The sequence below is a fragment of the Anabas testudineus genome, chromosome 7 (genome assembly GCF_900324465.2).
Source record: "Anabas testudineus chromosome 7, fAnaTes1.2, whole genome shotgun sequence".
NCBI lineage: Eukaryota > Metazoa > Chordata > Actinopteri > Anabantiformes > Anabantidae > Anabas > Anabas testudineus.
Genome location: NC_046616.1, coordinates 12,085,161 through 12,104,152, shown reverse-complemented (window position 1 = coordinate 12,104,152; position 18,992 = coordinate 12,085,161). Strand labels below are relative to the sequence as shown.

The following is an 18,992-nucleotide window of genomic DNA, read 5'->3' as shown; positions in this document are numbered from 1 at the left end:
AGCATTTTAGCAACTGTGGTCACAGGAACAATAAGCTATTGCCCTTTGTCCTTGCTGAGCAATTATTCTCTTCCTCCTCTCCTCAGACAAAACTCTCTTCTTTTCTTTCTCTTGTTCATGTTCACTCATATCAAACAGCACAATGGGGACTTTTCTCCTTTTAAATGGGCTAAATGACCAATTATAAGATTGAAGACACTCATGATAAGACTGCTTGAAATGTCTTCAAACAATCCACTCCATTCATCACCACTTCTTCATGTAGAGCATCACTACTTTTTCTGGTCATTTTAGGAGATCTTTGTAGAATTTCACAGCTTCTTTGTTTCTTTCAATTGCAAACCAAAGACACACAAAAAGAAAGGTACTTTTATTTAACACTTTTCAGGATGAGTAGCTAATTGTTTCAACGAGGTGTGAAAGCACCAAGACTTTAGGCCATGTCTGTAATAAAACAACACTACCATTCATTTTTCTGACAACACATATTCTCTTACATCCTGTATGTGAACTTTAAAAGCAGCTTGTAACATAAACATGTTATAAGTGATCGTGCTGCTATTGACACTTGAATTCCTCTTGCACCCTTGATAGCACTTGCAGCCTACAAGCTACTAAAATAACCTTAATGTAATTCTGAAATAGCAAACCCAATACCTTTGTTCGTCTTCAGCTGCTGGTTTCCCTGGATATCCCTAATGTGTCCACTGCCTTAACCAGGCCCTTGGGTATTCCTAACCTATATATCCTGAACAGCTAGCTCCAGATGGCCTGTGCTTTCTCCTCTCGTCTCGTGACGGAATGAAAAGATCAGCTAATTAAATAAAGTCCTATATCCATGTGAAAGAACTGTGGGAGCCCTCAGGGAGAAGACCTGCATGCCAATCAATGCTGTATCAGTGCTTTTAGTTGTATCCAACAAAACAACACATCTCTGCAACTTGTAAAACCTTTATTTGCACAGTACACAGACACACTAAAATCGAAAGTCATGACAGAAACAAAGAAACAAACACACTGGGGGATTTCTATTAACAAAAAACGTTTCTGTTGTGAAACGTCTTTGTCAGTAATCCCAAAACAGAATACACCTTTACTGATGTGGGCCATCCAGTGAACAAACAATAAACCTTTGCTGCTTCAATCCAGGAAGAAACATGATACATTGCTTTGAAAAAATAAATAGTATGAAGACCATACAAAAACACACTTATTTGTCAACATAAGTATGCATAGAAAAAAGCACTTCTGCTCCCTCATCAGAAATAGAACTGTGGTTGAATTTTATTTAATTTTAAGAAGACGTTTCTACTTATTATGCATGTGTGTTCTGGTGCGTATGAGTCCTTACACAAATCCTGACAATTCAAAATGCAGTTTTAAGATGTTACTTAGCAGATAGTGAAAATAAAGATAGGGCCACTATGGTGAGAGGCTGCAGGGGCTGATTGGAGCTGGACAGGGCCTCACTGATCAAATGTCTGTGTGCGCCTCAGGTTGTCCTTCACACGGACAAACTCTGGGATCTTCTGCTGGTTCTCCCGCCTCCTGATTTCCTCCTGCTCATACTGCAAAAGCAAGGACAAGTCAGGGTATTTACTCTCAGCCTGTCAGTTTTTTGCCTCATCCATAACTAGATTTTGTTCCTCACTTGTAAGTCGCTTTGGATAAAAGCGTCTTCTAAATTACTAAATGTAAATGTAAATGTAAACATAACTAAGCATTCAGTTAGTCAATACCAAGAGCAGGTTAACAGAATTTCCATAAGCTTCAAAAAGTGTCTAAATGCTTTTTAAAATCAAATCCAAGTTCAGAAGAATTGGACTTTGTCAGAGCACATTAATACTGGCACAAGATATAAGTTGTTTTAATCATCAGTTACCTTTATTTTATAAATTTCTGTTTTAGCAAAGGTGAAAGAAATTCCACATCTTTAATCAAGTAAAAACCAATATAATGTAAAAATTGTATTATATACAAAATGCATTTGATGTATCAGAAGTACTCATTCTGCAGTAAGATGCCCCCAGTGACAGACACTCATTAAGGTTATTATTACTGATGCATCAATGCATGTAGCATTTTACTGTTGAATAAAATAAAACTATTTTATGCACATTTATCTTGTTGGTCTTCAACCTAGGATCGTGCTCTTTCTAAAGGTGGTACCACATAAATCTGAGGGGTTGTGAGATGATAAGGAGTCTGCACATCTGTTTGTTGTTTTGTCTTTTAGTGTAAATGTAATCATTTGACCTCTTTGGGGAGTGAACCATTAAAGAAACTGTCTGAGTCAAGTGTGAACCTAAAGTCTTTTTTACATTTAATAATTAACAACTCGGTGATAAGGGAAACAAAATAGATGTTGCTTTGTTGTTAGGCCTAAAAGCTTGTCAATCTCAAAGATAACCATCTCTATATATAACTGTTTTAGGACAGTTACACACAATAATTCCTGTTTAAATATACTGAAAAAGAAGAAGCCTACAATGTAGCACAAAAATGGAAATTTGTAGTAAAATACAGTACTTAACTGCATGTACTTTACTATTTGTCTGGTCTATTTAATACATTTGTATTTTACAGTAACCTTGTGAAAGTTCTCTCTGCTGTTTATTCCGTGCTTCTGACCTCTTGCAGCTTCTGCTGCCTCTTGCGGAGCTCCATCTCCAGATCTGAGGGCCGCCGTTGAGCCATCTCCTCCTCCTTGTGCAGTTCCAGTCTGCGCTGCTCCAACACTCTCTTCAGCTCTGGCTTTTCCTCCAGCAGTAAGCCCCTGCATGGTGGGAGACACAGTTACATACATATAGAACAAACACAACCCACCCTGTTCTGCTCCTTCAGATGTCAATAGGATCAGTTTTCAGGGCTTGATGTCCTGTACCGTTTGTGGCTGAGCAGCAGCTCCCGATGCAGGTTGTGGTAGCTTGGCATCTCCACTGAGGAGCCGTTCAGTTTCCTGGGCTGAACAGTTTCATCGCAGCTGCAGTCTGTTGTGGATTGACGGGACAGCTGTGGGTGGCCAACAGAGGTCTCTGAGGAACACAAAGCTGATAACTTACTGAAATGACTAAAGCTAATTTCTAGGTAAACAGAAAACACTGACTCTACACTGCCATGAAATAATAACTTACTATATAGTATGTAAAGAGTATTTGTGTATCCTCAATGACAAGTTATTAAGTTAAATAATCTAAGACTAAAAAACTTTCACTGACAGCTTGGACAGATATCATATTCTGGGACATAGATCACATTTAACCATCTTTTATTCAACATTAATTAAGAATAATGGAACCAGTTCTGTAAGGTAAGAAGTCACAAAGATAATTGTACTCTGAATCAAAAAATCAGTTTGACAGATCAGCCTATCTACTTTAGTGCTATGTTTACTGATTAAGAAACTGCTGAGTGAATGTCATCAACTCTATATCATTTCATATTTTTCTTTTTTTTCAGCATTTGAGGGTAAACATACCTTTTTTAAGAGGTCCATATCCTGGTTTCTGTCAAATTGAAGGAAGTAGGGGGAAGGAAAAAGAAGAGACACACTAGTAATATTGCATTTGTTTCACAGCCACAAGCTCACATGCTAACACTGATGTACCAACCCTAGTTTGTCAAAACATTGTCTTTATTTTGATCTCTACTTGACTGGACAAAGGGTATAATTAGATAAAGGTTAGAAGGGACAGTGCCTGCTGTGATGCTTAAGCAGGTGAGCCGTATTTACTTAGAGCACAAAGATGATGTAACATCTCTGTCGACAGGCCACAGAGACAGTAGTGAAAGTTTGGATTGGCACTGATTGTCTTCAGTAAAACACGTTAAAAAAAAAAAAAAAGTTGTTAATATCGACATTTATAAACTCTCCTGACATAACAACATGGAAAATTCAAACCAGCGGATAAAAGTATATTCCTTTTAGAAACCGTCATACAGCCATGACCGTTCTTCAGGCTCTGTATTTGTGATTGTGGCTTTTACTGTTTCCGTCACCAGCATAAGCCTCCAGATCCTGTATCTACCCCGGCCCCTGCAGAGAGGTTGAGCTGTGAGATAACCTGGCAGGTGTCTGACCTCCAGGGAGTGATTGTTCCAATCAGGACCTGCAGGGCTGGGATGGAGTCCAGCGAAAACACTCCACCTGATCTCTAACAACACGTCATTCCACCTTCCTCAAACACTTTGATAAGTGTTGCTATTAGCTGACACACTGAGATCATTTTACCTTCAGAAACACAATAATTAATAGATCAGATTTAGGTGTAGAAAGCCTGACTAGAGTCTCCAACCTGGCTGCAGAATTATATCACCCCCAGATCATTTTTTTCCCATTACAACTTTGCCATCACAATTACAGACAACGTGTGTGTGCAGACAACAGTAGCTGTCAACTAAAGTGACCTGAATAATTTGATAGCATGTAAATATCTCAAAGCACCAAGACGCTTACGATAATAAGGTATGGTTATGTAACTTTGCTGCCATTACAACAAACATTCTTAGGTTTAATGTGCACACTGCTACGAAACAGATACAACAACGCTCAGCCCAACACCAATGAGAATAAACATACATGAGAATATTATAAAATATACAAAACGCATTAAAAGTTAAGTTAAAATGATATGCACTGGGTAGGGGAAGACAACAATTCAAAAGTTAATGAACTGAAACATATTATAAATATACAACTAATAAAAGTTTACCTTCCAACTCTCACATAGCCTCAGGTAGTGTACTTTTTTCAACCGCTTAAATTTACACACCAAATATACACACCTAATAAATACTGTGCTCAATATCTTTTAATATGGATACAAGAATGTGATGAGGACAAAAACTGTGCTGTGCACCTAACCATATATATATTTTTTGTTTTACATTCACTTTATCTTGATCATGTTAGTCTGCAGGAATATTCTAGACTGTCTCAACAACCTGTGTCCTGCATTAAGACCTGACCTTATATTTTTGAACACAGCCACAGAAATAAAATGAGGAGGGATAAACAATCTACTGAACATACATCTTTCAAAATAAGCCACAGCTATAGACTCAGTTAAACTAAACCTCTGACAGACGACCAGCAGACCAAACAGTCTGAGTCACCAGACACGAGTAATAAAAACAATGTGCAAGAACTTACTTTTTTCACAGTTGACCCCTCCATGGCAGAATGGTGGAGGTCCAGTAACAGTGTTCCTGTTTCAGTCCATTGTTAAAACAATCACACCTTCTGACTAAGTCTGTCTTTTGTCTGTTTCCTTGCTACATTCAAATCCCACATATTGCTGCTAACAAGGGATCCTCAGACTCAGTGTGGCTCCTATAGTGTCCAGTAGTGGTAGTAGACACTGAAATCTTATTATGCCATTCAAGATTACCTCACAACCCCTAAAGGGCGTAGGATGCTAGATTAGTTAATTGCCGCAGACACAAATGCAGCTTAAAACCAAGCTAACCCGGCGGTATCACCAGTTGACTCTTCTACCACTGGGCCCATTAATAAAGACAGAGACAACAAAGGCTTTCGGGGAAACCACCATGCTGTTTATCATGTAAAGCAATCCGATTTTTAACTTTGGGTTCATTGGTTCCTAATGCTTGGAGAAATACAAAAAAAGAATAATAGTTAGTTACACATTTAGTGATTATTCACATAGAAATATCAATAATCTACATGATTGTGAATACTGCTTTCAAAACCATGTTCCTCACAGGATACACAGCTTTTGCAACAGATAACCTTGGATTATCTGCATATATGGTTTCTGAGCAGTGTCTATTGTGTATTTGTAACACTGCAGCCTCATGAAATGAACAACAGCCCTTTATAATACATTTATGTCCATGATGTTGTATCCCTAAGATCACTGGCTTTTAAAATTTGAGTTTAAATATGCACAATAATCAATTCAATGTGAATGAATACAAATACCCACTGCTTTCAAATTCAAAACCTAATTCAAATTAAAGACAACTAAAGGCAGTGTTTGACATTGCCTGTAATTAAAGGCACTACAATTTGTGTAGTCTTGTGTAGTATAATGATTTATACCTGCACAGCTGTTAATAGTCTTGCCCTTTTTATAACAGGACACAACTGTTTGAGTTTTTTTTGTTATTATTGTGCTTTTGGCATGAAATGTGCTATATAAATGTACTACCCTTGTGTTACCCATTATTTAATTGTAATTTCCTGTTTCTTTTATAAAAGTGTAAAACCGTGAACAGTAATACAAGTTGTATGTTCATGTGCAGACAATAAATATTTATACATCCAACTGTCAATGTAGTGCAATGAACACTGCTGTGCAAGTTTACTTTACTGTAAAATATCTATTTAATGTTAGAAATGTAAATAAATAAATTATTTTCCAATAATGTCCACGTGAAGGCGACAAACAACCAAAGTCTGACGTCAACGCCCCCTCAGAAGTCCTTCCGGTTCCTGGCCTTAAACGTGACCCGGATCTTCCTCCGTCTTCATTGTTTGAATGGAGCGACTGTGAGTGTGTTTGGTGACTGCTTGAGTGAGTGAATGTGGTGTGTTTGAGAGTGTGAGTGTCTTCTTTTTTATTTTAATCTTAAAACCTACACACTGATCTTATTTGATCTGGTCGGAGTCCGGCTCTGCTCTGATCGGAGATGATATGAAAAGCGCTCGCAAGCCTCCGCGGCGATGAGCAGCAGGCGAGATGTTAACTCCCGGGGCCTCCACGCTTCGTGCTGTGGTCAGAGGTGATGAATTGATCAGATATACTAGTTCTGGCTGAGTTTGAGTTAATCTCAAACTTCACTATGGACAATGAGTAGAGAGGCGATTCTGATCTAACCACAGCCGAAAAGCAGCTGAGAGCCCTGGATGGCGGTTCGTAGGGTCGCTAGCTAGCTAGCTAGCTAACTAGCAAAACATTGCTATAACGCTAAGTTAGGTGACCAGCGATCGTTCGTTTTACAACATACACCCTTGTTCAACGCATGTTTCCAATAGTGCTAGACACTCGTCAGACCATCTGGAGAAAAGATATTTCCTCGCTGCACCACCACAACAGCTCTGTTTTACCGTTGCGTCTCCTCTCCTATCTCCTCCTGTAGCGGCTAATTTATAGGAGAAATGAAGTCCGTTTCCTCTTAATTTATTTTTCCTAAACTGACCACCATATATACCCTAAGGGGTTACATCTGCCTGCTTCTAGTCCTTCAGGAGTAATTCAGCTCCTGATCAGGTAGACGGTGGGCCGCCATCTTTGTTTTTATTCGGACGCAGTCACAAGGGAAGAGTTCATCCAGCGGACTCCATGTTTCATTCGAGTTGGCACGATCAAGTGAAAATCACACAAAATAACCTGACAAGATGGTTTACGAAGTCGAACTTAAAGCGATATTCTCACATGCATGTACACTGCAGAAGTTTGAAGCACAAAATAAAGTTTAAAACTATAACGTGAAAGTGATGAAGGCAGTTAAATAAAGTCTTGAGATTTTAAGTTCGTGATGAAAAACATCTGAAAAAAGAGAAAGAACAGGACCTTCTCTTTTCTTGCAAAAAAAGCTTGAAATTGGCTTCAAATTAATATTTTAAGAGGGCACAAAATGACTGTACATGCTGTCCTTTATTGGATTAACTCATTTAGAAAATCATGCCAAACACTAAATGCCCAATATAATATATTAGATGTGATTTATGCAGTATGTTATGCACATTACTATTTTAAGACATACTGAAGACGTGACCCTTAATATATTCAGTTTTCAAAAACTCAGCTCAACAGTTTTCAAACCAGATGAGATGGAAAGAAAGTATTGTCTGTTCTAGCCACAGACTAGATTTGAGACTATTGTGAACTCTGGTCAATGATGCTTATTTGTGTTCTTAATAAATACAGTTATTTCACAACTCGTACTGTGTTGGTTTACTCACGTATTTTCCCATTGTAAGTTGTATGTTTGTCCTATCAGAATTTTGTGAAGTTGCTGTATTGTCTATGTGACCCTTAAACAATGGGTGTTAACCTCAATAGGATTTCTGCCTGTTTGAAAATGAACTGAAATAAAATAATACGATTCATGATTTAACTAATTTATGTATTGGCTTCTCTTTACATTTAAATATAATAATTGTGTTAAAATATTAAATATTGTATTTTTATTTAGCAAGATTCCCAGCCATTAAGGTAATGCTATTCCAAAATTGCTGTTCAGTGGCAACTGGACTTTTCACCTTCCATCTAGAAGTCTTAATCAGTTCAGAGACACAAGTCAAGTTGCCACTGAACAGCAATAAATAAAAATAAGTTCTCATTATTATTATTATTATTATTATTTGTTGTTATTTGTTAATTGATACTGAAATCTCACAAAATCCTGCGAGATTAAACGTTAGCTCGACGATGACGTCAGAGATTGTGTATACACGTGACCGCTTTGGACCAACCACCTTTCAGCGGCGAAGCGCGAGCGGCCCAACGTGCCCGTCGTTTCCTCGTCTGGCCGTTTTTAAATGTTCGCCATGGCCGCTCCCAGCAAGAAGCAGCGGTTCTCTTTTAGTCACAGCGGCTCCCAGACGTCCACTAACATGCCTGTGGCCGGGCAGCGCGATGCAACCGGGGAAGAGGGTCGTTTTGTGGAAGGGTCCATACTTCGCATCACCATGAAAAACTTCCTGTAAGTTCAAGCTGCTGCTCCTCGTCGGTCAGTCAGCGATACAGAAAGCATGTGGAAAGTGAAACCTAACCGCGGTTAGTGTCAGAGAGGATCCCCGAGACAAACAAGCCGACATGCTAACCTTTTGTGTTAGCTAACCTCTCACTAACCCTAACCCTTCTGCGAAACAGGCTAACGCTGGGCTGTGTCAGTGACTCTACGACTGTCCAATTCAAGTCAGATCTGGAGTTGGAGCCCCGAGTTAATCTATGTCAGGATGAAGTCACAGTTCCTTAATGCCATGTTATTATTTTTACTTTAGGCATCTGTGAAAGAAGGTGCTGTAGCTGAGGAAACAACGCAGTGGATAGTTTGTTTTCTTTAGCAACTGACCTCATTCCAAGTCCAGCAGATCAAATTAAATTAAAGTATCCCATTGCTATATTTATATTACATTTTGCTATAAACCACTGCAAGAAAACCTTCACTATCTACCTTGCACTCTGACAGGACCTATGACTACTCTGAGGTTTTCCCTGGACCTAACCTGAACATGATTGTTGGAGCCAATGGAACTGGCAAGTCCAGCATTGTTTGTGCCATCTGCCTGGGTCTGGCTGGAAAGACCGCTATCCTGGGCAGAGGTGACAAGGTGAAGAGCCAATGGCAGATGCATTTTGAACTTTACTAGGCCATGAAATCTTTCCAGAAGGCCAATGAGTAACTTAAAATACATATACATAATAAAGTAGTAGGTAATATGCATACTGTTGTTTGTTTTTGTCTTTTTGTCTTATTTCATATATGTTATGGTTTGTCTCAGATACATGCTTTATTTTAGCTTCCAAATTAATTGAAATGTTAATAATGATTGTTAAAATAATTACTCTTTTCTTTAGGTGGGACTCTATGTCAAACGTGGATGCCAGAAAGGATTTATTGAGATTGAATTGTGAGTTATATCTCACTATATATATAAGATTTAAGGCATGTGTTGGACAAATGTAACTAAGCTATTAGACACCATTAGATAGTAATCTTGTCAGTGTAACTCAGCATGTTCAAAGAAGACCAGGCTCGCTTTAAACGATACCACTGTTTTAGCAGCACATCTTACTGTAGCCAGGCAGTCATTTCTTGAAGGATTATATTGTTGTAAATTTTTAATCATGCTTGATATCTCCACTTAAGGTACAAGAGTGGTGGTAATGTAGTGATAAACAGAGAGATCCACGTGGAGAACAATCAGTCTCTGTGGATGCTGAATGGAAGGCACTGTAACCAGAAAACAGTGGAAGAGGAGGTGAAAGCTCTGCGCATCCAAGTCAGCAATCTCTGCCAGTTTCTGCCTCAGGTATGCTTGTCTCTCTGCTGTATAAGCCTGCAAACAGGCAACTGTGTCTTAAATGTAACCTCTATAGTGGCAAGAAAAAGTAAGTGAATTTTTGTGGTTTTCTGCATTAATTTGTTATAAAGCTTTATCAGATCCTTATCTAAGTCAAGGGTATTAACACAAAAACAAACAAAACATAATGTGCTTAAAAAAATACTACTAAAAAATCTGATCTTTCATGTCTTTATTGAGAACAACCATTAAAACCTCATAGTGACAGAGGAAAAAGTATGTGAACCCTTGTGATTGAGATTATGTTTTCACGATGATGTGCAGTGACGTTTAGTGCTGTGTATTCTTTCCAAATAGTTCAATCTTTCTCGTTTCATCAGTTCACAAAACATTTTGCCAATACTGCTGTGGAGTCTCAATGTGCTCTTTGGCAAACTTCAGGGGTGCAGCAATGATCTTTCGAGTAAGCAGCAGCTTCCCTTGTGGTTTCCTGCCATAGACACCCTGCTTGTTCAATGTTTTACCTACTGTAGACTCATGAACACGGATGTTCAGTTTCAATGATGCCTTCAAGTCTATTGCTGTCTCTAATGGTTGCTTCTTTACCTCATTAATGAGTGTTTGATCTTGTTGTGCTCTTAGGGTCATTTTGACTTTTCATTGGCCGCCCACTTCTTAGTAGAGTAGCCAGAGTCCTAAAGTGTCTCCATTTGTAGGTTGTTTATCTAACTGAAGAATGGTGTATCTCTAAAGTCTTTGACATTACTGTGTAACCCTTTCTAGTATTATGTAAATCAACAAATCTTGATTGTAGATCTTCTGAAAGCTCCATTTGGGGAGGTATGGCTCAAACATTCGTCTTGTGCGAAGCAAACTTCTGGTTGTTTTCAATAAAGACCAGATAACATTTATTTTTTAAATTAATGCAAAAAAACACCAAACACCAAAAGGTACACATACTTTTTGTTGCCACTGTAGAAGCACTTGGCTCACTGATTTCCGTTTCCTCTTTTATGTGGTTAATGTGTACCTACAGGAAAAAGTGGGAGAGTTTGCCAAGATGTCCAAAATTGAGTTGCTGGAGGCAACTGAGAAATCAGTGGGGCCACCGGAGATGTATGAGTACCACTGTGAGCTCAAAAACTTCCGCAACAAAGAACGTGAACTTGAGGTAAACACTTACATTCTCATGTACAGCTTGTTGTTAACTTAAAATGTTTAAAAAAACATAGGCTTTAGTTAGAAATCTGAATGACATTTGAAGACCTGTTGAGAAAATCCAAGAACAAACTTTGGTACTTATGAAGCAAAATCAATGTTACACCATGAAGTACTTAATTTTTTTTCTCCATATAGAAAACATTTAAAAGCAGATTTGCAGTGTTTTGAGTTTTTTAGGGTTGTTCATGGTTTGTTTCTCTTCAGAATGTTGTAAAGGAGAAGGCCAGCTTTCTAGAGAAGGCCAAGCAGAGGAACGAGAGGAACAAACATGATGTGAACCGTTACTATGAGAAGAAAAGACATTTAGATGTTATTGAGTTGCTTGAGAAGAAGAAACCATGGGTGGTGAGTGATCTCAATGAAACACTGAAATAAAGAGACACAAATGAACACTGTACAATCACAATAAAATTGACTTCTTTTGACTGTAAGCTCTGTCTCTCTTACTGTGGCACTAGGAGTATGAGACCACTCGCAAGGAGCTTGAGGGAGTGAAGAAGGAACGAGATGAGGCCAAAAGGCAGCTCTCTGCCTTGAAACAGGCCCAGACTCCCATGCTGAGGAAGATCCAGGAGATTGACAACCAGCTGAAGCCCACTGAGGCACAAATTAAGGCGAAGGTGTGAAAGAAAATATTGTTACTCTCTCTGACTAATAAGAGATGTGTCTCGAGAGTTGGGTCTAAAAGAAGACACATGGACAACAATGTGTGGTCTTTTTTTTTTAATTCCATTGAAACATTATTTAATTTACTTTCAGCCAGATATAATTTTATAATGTTTCAATTAAGTATGTGTAATGTAATAAGTGCACTTAAGTAGATCGATGGAAAGCCTTGGACATCAAGGAGATTTTCATATTAATTGTAATTAATCATTATGTGTTTACGATTAGGTATTATGCTGATCACAGAAACACATAAAATGTTAACATATTTTTTGTGATTCTTAAGAGAACATACTTCAACATATGGTGACGATGAGGTGGATGTTTTTCAGACTGCTGCCATCAAAGAAGCCTCACTAAAGTGCAAGCAGAAACAAGATCAACTGGATCGAAAAAACAAAGAGGTAAGTCACATAGTTTTTTTTTTTTATTATTATTAAAAAAAACATCTTTATGTATGTCTTAGGTATAGACAAACTCAATGTGCAAGTTCTTTCATCTCCATATTGGCCACAGTCCTTAAAACATTCACACTGCTGGTGGCAGTTTTGTTTTGTAGCTTTCTTATGTATTGCAATTTCCTAAAATTAATACCTGATGGTCAGGGAAGAACATATTGGACAAGGTATTGCCGTTAGCTGCCTATGTGCCAGTGTAAAGTAGACTTGACCTGCAGCCTTGGAGTGTTAATAGTGAATGACATGTTTCACTGTTCTTCTGTACAGATTGATGATATTAAACAAAAACTAAGACTGAAACAGATGGAGGAGGAAGACCATCAGAAACGAATCAACAACACCAGACGGACCATAGAGGACTTGAAAACAGAGCTTGCTAAAGTTGGCGACCAACCAGATGTGACGCCACGGATCAATGCCGTCAATGTTGAGCTGAGACACATCCAGGAGGAGAGAGCCAAGATTGAAGGAGAGAAGGCTGACCTACGCAGAGAGAAGGATAACCTTGCTGCTGAGTGCATAAGTGAGTTTCCCAAAAACAGTGCAGTGTCCTCTGAACTAGTTTGTAGTGTTTTCAGTTGTAATACCACCTATAATGATGCACATGGTTACTTCAACTCTACCAGTGCTGGAGAGGAGGCTCAGTGATATGAACAACTTGATGAATGCTAAAGAGGAGAAGCTGCGGGGACGACACAGGGACACACATACTGCTCTCAGGTGGCTCAGACAAAACAGACAAATGTTTAATGGGAATATCCACGAGCCCATGATGTTGGTGGTGAGTCCCAGTGAACCATATTGGTTTTGTATCTGGATGAAGACTTGAACAGTGGTTGTATTTTAATAGTGATGCTAATGGTATTTCCTCATTTCTTAGATCAATGTGAGAGAGCACCAATTTGCAAAATATGTGGAGAATCACATCCCATTCCACGACCTGCGGGCATTTGTCTTCCAGAGGAAAGATGACATGGAGAGATTCATGACTGAGGTCAGGCTTTTGCATTAAAGCATGACAGTATGATTGTCATAATGACTCTTGATGCAAATTCTAGTTGAGCTTAACATCAGACAAATATCTGGTATCCAGTGTCTACCCTAACCGAATTAAAAACCCCTTAGGTCCGTGACAGGATGAACTTAAAGGTGAACTCCATCGCTGCTCCAGAGGAATCATGTTCTAGGCGACCACCATCACGAACTATTGAGTCCATGAGGTGAGAAAATATTAATTGTTTTAAGCTTTTGTGTATGTCTGTGTGTGAATGTATTTTGTCCGTATTTTTATCACAGGTGGTTTCTTATTGTTAATGTTCTTAAATTTACTTGCAGGCGTTTTGGGTTCTACACCTACCTGCGTGAGACGTTTGATGCCCCTGATGAAGTGATGAGTTACCTGTGTCACCAGTACAAGGTGCACGATGTTCCTGTGGGCAGTGATCAAACCAAAGCCATGATAAGAACGGTTGGTTTCCCATCCCATATTATATTAAGTTAGCAGAAGACAACAATAGATGTAAAATTTAAAGAGAATTTTGGTCTGAGATATGATATGTCAATAAGATATGTAACTAGGCACAAAGGCGTAAAGATCACGTGATAATTCATAAAGACGACCTGTTAAGAATACTTTGTGCTTAACCTTTTATTGTATGTATGTGTCTTTTTTTTTTTTTTTTAAAGGTGTCTCTGCTTACCTCCACCTTCATGTTTATGTTCTTTTTCACAGGTAATTGAGGAGCCGTACCTCAAGGTGTTATACACAAAGGATGAGAGGTACACAGTTAAGAGGTCCTTTTACTCAAACAAGATTAGTACTAGTAACTCTGCAGTGCACGCTTCACAGTATCTCACCATCACTGTGGATGCTGAGGAAAAACGTCAGCTGGAGCAGCAGATAACGACCTGTCATTCAAAACAACGAGACATCGATGAACGCATGAAGACCCTGCAGAAGGAAGCTGCTGCCCTGGATCGCAAAGACAACGAATTGTTGGCAGAGAAGAAGCGTTTGTCTGAACTAAAGGGCAAAAAAAGGCAACTGGAGCAGAAAATCAGCACCAAGCAGGACAGGTAAGTCTGCCTTAAAAGATCATAAGCAATACTGTGACATACACAGAAAGTTTTCTTTGAATGTTATTTTTACATCATAGCTCAATTCTTCATGTTGTCCATGTTTAGTTACTGCAGCTTTTAACAATAGATCTGTTTATTTAGTCTGAGGCAGATGGAGCAGAGTGTTATTGACTTGAAGACAATTGAAGAGGAGACAAAAGAGAAAATTGCAACTGTCAATAGCCAGAAGGTGTCCATAGTCGCAGCGTTCATGGCTCAAATGAAGGTACAGAAAAAGACCTAAGCTGTTTATTTGACTCTTGTGGATTTTATTTTTCTTTATTTCTCAACAACACTGGGGGTTTTTCTCTGTAGCTACAATTCTTCTGTGTTTTCACACTGTTTTTATCTGTCTTTAATCTTCTAGCAACTATTATTTCTACCTTTTTATATTTCAATACATTGCCCTTCCAAAATAAAAATTTCATCACCTAGATTTAACTAAGCAAATAGGTAAGAGCCTCCCACTGGATAATTATTGCATAGAATAATATTTTTTAGCTGGCAACAAGTTATTTAACTTTAATCGATGCACCTTGTAATTTCTTAAACAACCATATCTGAAGACACATCCTGTGGACAATTTCTGACATCTTGATGATTGTTTTTTTAAAAGTGCAAACCTGTGTTTTGTACTTCCTCTATTTATGTTGTCTCTCTATCCCTCTGTAGATGAGAGCCAAGCTGACAATGGAGAAGGTGTATCTGGCCTTGGAGACAGTGGGGCTGACAGCAGAGAAGACCAAGCTGGAGAATGATTGTAGAGAAGGTGCCTCTGAACTTAAGATCACTGATGTAAGTGTTACATACACTCATGGAGGCAGGGGAGCTTGTGAACAAACATCTACTTTGTTGCTTTGTTAATTCATGTGATTCATGATCTACTTCTTAATAAATATCTCTGGTTTATATTAATTGTTTGTTATTACAGCAAAAATGCAGCCGCCTGGAGCAGAGAAAGGTCCAGCTGACAGAACTATGCAAAGGCCTGTTGAAGAGAGCAAAGTCAATCTGTAGAATGCAACCCGATGAGTCATTACCTGAAGACCTGCGTAATGTTAGTGACTATCACAATGTTTATTATGGTTCATTAAAGCTGAATGAAGTGAGCTTATCCTTCTGTATCATTGTTCTGTAGAATATTATCTTTGTCATTTTTAATTCCTGCTAATTAAATGTGAAGTATTATTATTACTTAAAATGTTTTGTGTCATTTCTGTTAATGCAGGCTTTCAGCAAGCTGCCTGACACACTGGATGAGATCGATGCCATGCTAAATGAAGAGCGGTCCAGAGCGGAGTGCTTCACTGGCCTCAGCGAAAGTGTAAGAAGGGCACATGGGAATTAAGGTTTAATTTGCACTAGGAGGGATTAATATTGTAAAAAAAAAATTTATGACTAAATTCTAAGAGAAAGATTCTGAGGAATACACTAATGAAAAGACCTTACAATCTATTTTATTGTTACGGTTTGTAATATATGGTTGGCCTTTTATTTATTATTGGTTGTCTTTCATATTTGTTCTCTCTCTGTTGAAGGTTGTTGATGAGTACAACAGGAGAGAGCAGGAGATTAAACATCTGGAGAAAGAACTGGAAGACAAGAGCAACGCCCTGAATGCCTACCGACAGAACATATCTGAGGTACATGGCTATTTTACTGCAGTAGTTCCTCCTGGATATGTTTTATGGTTATATGGTTTAGTTTGGCAGAATGGAAATCCTGTGTTAATTGTGCGTATAGTGATTTTTATTGTGTGTCACAGGCTAAGGAACGCTGGCTGAACCCTCTAAAGCAGCTGGTTGAGCAGATAAATGACAAGTTCAGCGATTTCTTCCGCTCTATGCAGTGCGCAGGAGAGGTGGATCTGCACTCAGAGAATGAGGTGAGAGCAACACACACATATTATAACACAAGAAGTTGATCTGACCTTTTAAAATAAAGGGATGATTCAATGTTTTTTAGTCATGCTGGGTGACATTCAGGTCCACAGTGCCATTTTTTATAGATACAAATTAGAGACCAATACATCAAATGGTAAAATTCTCTGTAATTGAGAATACCGTCTGAAGTAAATAAAAACTTTTTTTCTCTTAAATGTAAATTACAGTTTAAATTGTTGTTGTATGATTGCCTTTTAATGGATAATCTCACTGGTTCCTCGGAGTGTACTGAAGAGGTATTGTCCTTTTTTTAGTGACTTGAAGGAATAGAAACAGTCATAGAACATGTGTTTGAAATAGAAATGATATGATGTGAAAGTGACATGTCTCCTTCATTGACACTTAAACCACACATGTACAGTATAAATTAGTATATGTAGTTAGTATTTTTTTAATAAGATATATTAACCTATCAAATGTCGACTATCTGCCCCTGTAGGAGGAGTATGACAAGTATGGGATACGAATCCGCGTGAAGTTTCACAGCAGCACTCAGCTTCACGAGTTGACCGCCCACCACCAGAGTGGAGGAGAGCGCAGCGTTTCCACAATGCTTTACCTCATGGCCCTGCAGGAGCTCAACCGCTGCCCCTTCAGAGTAGTGGACGAGATCAACCAGGTATTTGCTCTCACATGCAGTTTTTAACCACCACAGCTAAATGCTTAACCCCAAACCTTAACTGACCCTAATTTTAACCTGACTTCCAAAACAAAGTCTTAAACAGCCCTTTTGAACTTGTGTTACAACATTTCATCACAACATAATTTTAAATTAAAATATATTTGCACGACCATAGAAAAATGCACAGAACAGAGCTGCCCCTCAACTGAAGATGTTGTAATTTTCTCCAGGAAAACCAGACATGAGGTTTTGTATAATTGGCACGGGCGAAACAAGACCACTTTGATGTCTGTGATCAAAACAGTGCATCACGTTCTGTTTTAAAATGACATAACCCACTCCGTCAAGTATGTAACCATAAATGAGAGCTTGTCATGATATTTTAATGACAGACTTGTGAAATGCTCTGAGCAATTATGTAAAATAAAAAATAATCCAAGTGAGATAAATGAGCTCATAGTGCTAAAGAAAGTGCTGAGAGACTAGAACAAACTCAGAGCTGCAAAAGAAGCACAGTATAACCCAAGTGCCGTGGTCAACTTTCCACCACATTTAGGTGCCAAAGGAATAACTGTACATCTTATCTTTTCTCCCATAAATCGTATTGGGTTGTTCTTTGCTTTTTCATATGATATAACATAATGATATAACATAATGAGCTTTCACTGCAGTAAAATGGTTTGATTTAATTGAATTTAAATTAAAGCTTTAAGCAACACTCACTTCTTGTTTATGTGGCTGTGACTAAGTCTGTGCCTCTTCTCTGTGCAGGGAATGGATCCTGTAAATGAGAGAAGAGTCTTTGACATTGTTGTCCGCACAGCCTGCAAAGAGACAACGTCCCAGTACTTCTTCATCACACCCAAAGTGAGTATATTTACCTCCTAACAAGTCAGTGTTTAGGTGTTTCATGGAGTGTGAGTGTGTGTGTTCACATGCACCTTTGCTTTGTTGATGAAGTCGTTATAAGATAATTATTTGTACAGTTCCTTTCAGCAAACTTGATGATGTGCCAGTTTTGTTTCACAACACTCCCTCCAAGTGGCCAAAAACCTTATTTCAGATTTAAAATGTTCATGTGTAACGGTATATTGCAACAATAGGTTTGTGTACCAATCAGACTGTGTACTGTTTGTTTTCCTGAACTTGGTCTCCTGCTGCATCTGTCTCCAGCTGCTGCAGAATCTCCAGTATGCTGAGGAGATGACCATCCTGTGTGTTCACAACGGCCCCTACATGCTCCCTCCCAACCAGTGGGATGAAAAGGCTTTCATCAGACGGTGTCTCCAGAGAAAAGCCCGGGCTTGAATCTGCCACGTCAACCTCAAGCTGTCTGAGTTCACGGTTATAAGACTGTAAAATTATAACTGATTATCATTTATGATAAAGAATTTCTGTGTCAGCCTTTGAAAAAAGATTAAAATTTTGTTTTATAATAGAGTAATTAATGTTCTTTAACTTTTGTCAGATTCGGTTTCTCACATGGGATAGATGAAACAGTTAGTCCACAAACAGATTCGGATCCTTAATTCTTAAGTCCCAGCATACAAGTTCACTAGCGTCAAATTATTTTGTTTTATGTCTGTAACAGCAATACAGAATTTTCAAGATGTCATAAATAAATTATTAAATGAATAGAGTGACTGAGATTGGTTAAATGTGTTACGTGTGTATTTGAGGTGAGTGTGTGTGTATGTTTATTTTTTTTTATCCTTTTGCAGCATTTCAGTCAAACAAATTAGAGCCTTGATTACTACCTGCAGAACCCTTTTAAAGAACTCTTATTGCATCATCATTATAACTTGACACTTCACCACAGATACTTTGCTCAGAATTTACTATCTTGACTCGTTATATCAGTCAATCTTTACCTGTTACCTCACTTCTCCTCCATTTGTGTCTCTCAGTATGGCAACTACTTAAATGTTTAAGTAGTTTATTTGTTGCACGGTTTATGTAATTATCAG

The 18,992-nt window shown here is 38.4% G+C and overlaps 2 protein-coding genes and 1 non-coding gene across 3 annotated transcripts; 2 read left to right on the top strand and 1 right to left on the bottom strand.

The window, feature by feature from the left end:
- Positions 1-1,459: 1,459 nt before the first annotated feature.
- zgc:195245 (uncharacterized protein LOC565483 homolog) lies at positions 1,460-5,176 on the bottom strand. Its single transcript, XM_026368655.1, has 5 exons — positions 5,153-5,176; positions 3,475-3,506; positions 2,885-2,983; positions 2,632-2,776; positions 1,460-1,568 (listed from the first exon to the last, which is right to left on the bottom strand). Exons 1-5 carry the CDS (start codon positions 5,174-5,176, stop codon positions 1,467-1,469), a joined length of 402 nt encoding a protein of 133 aa, XP_026224440.1. The 3' UTR covers positions 1,460-1,466.
- Positions 5,177-6,453: 1,277 nt separating this feature from the next.
- Positions 6,454-6,841, top strand: LOC113168049. The gene has a single exon (XR_003299330.1).
- Positions 6,842-8,459: 1,618 nt separating this feature from the next.
- Positions 8,460-18,660, top strand: smc5 (structural maintenance of chromosomes 5). The gene is made up of 23 exons (XM_026368823.1): positions 8,460-8,673; positions 9,163-9,304; positions 9,552-9,604; positions 9,844-10,006; positions 11,034-11,168; positions 11,423-11,563; positions 11,677-11,838; positions 12,217-12,288; positions 12,610-12,865; positions 12,969-13,123; positions 13,223-13,336; positions 13,468-13,562; positions 13,678-13,810; positions 14,075-14,418; positions 14,563-14,686; positions 15,133-15,255; positions 15,392-15,517; positions 15,689-15,784; positions 15,999-16,103; positions 16,226-16,345; positions 16,843-17,022; positions 17,797-17,892; positions 18,199-18,660. The coding sequence occupies exons 1-23, from the start codon at positions 8,510-8,512 to the stop codon at positions 18,331-18,333; spliced, it is 3,234 nt and encodes a 1,077-aa protein (XP_026224608.1). The 5' UTR covers positions 8,460-8,509; the 3' UTR covers positions 18,334-18,660.
- The last annotated feature ends 332 nt before the right edge of the window (positions 18,661-18,992 follow it).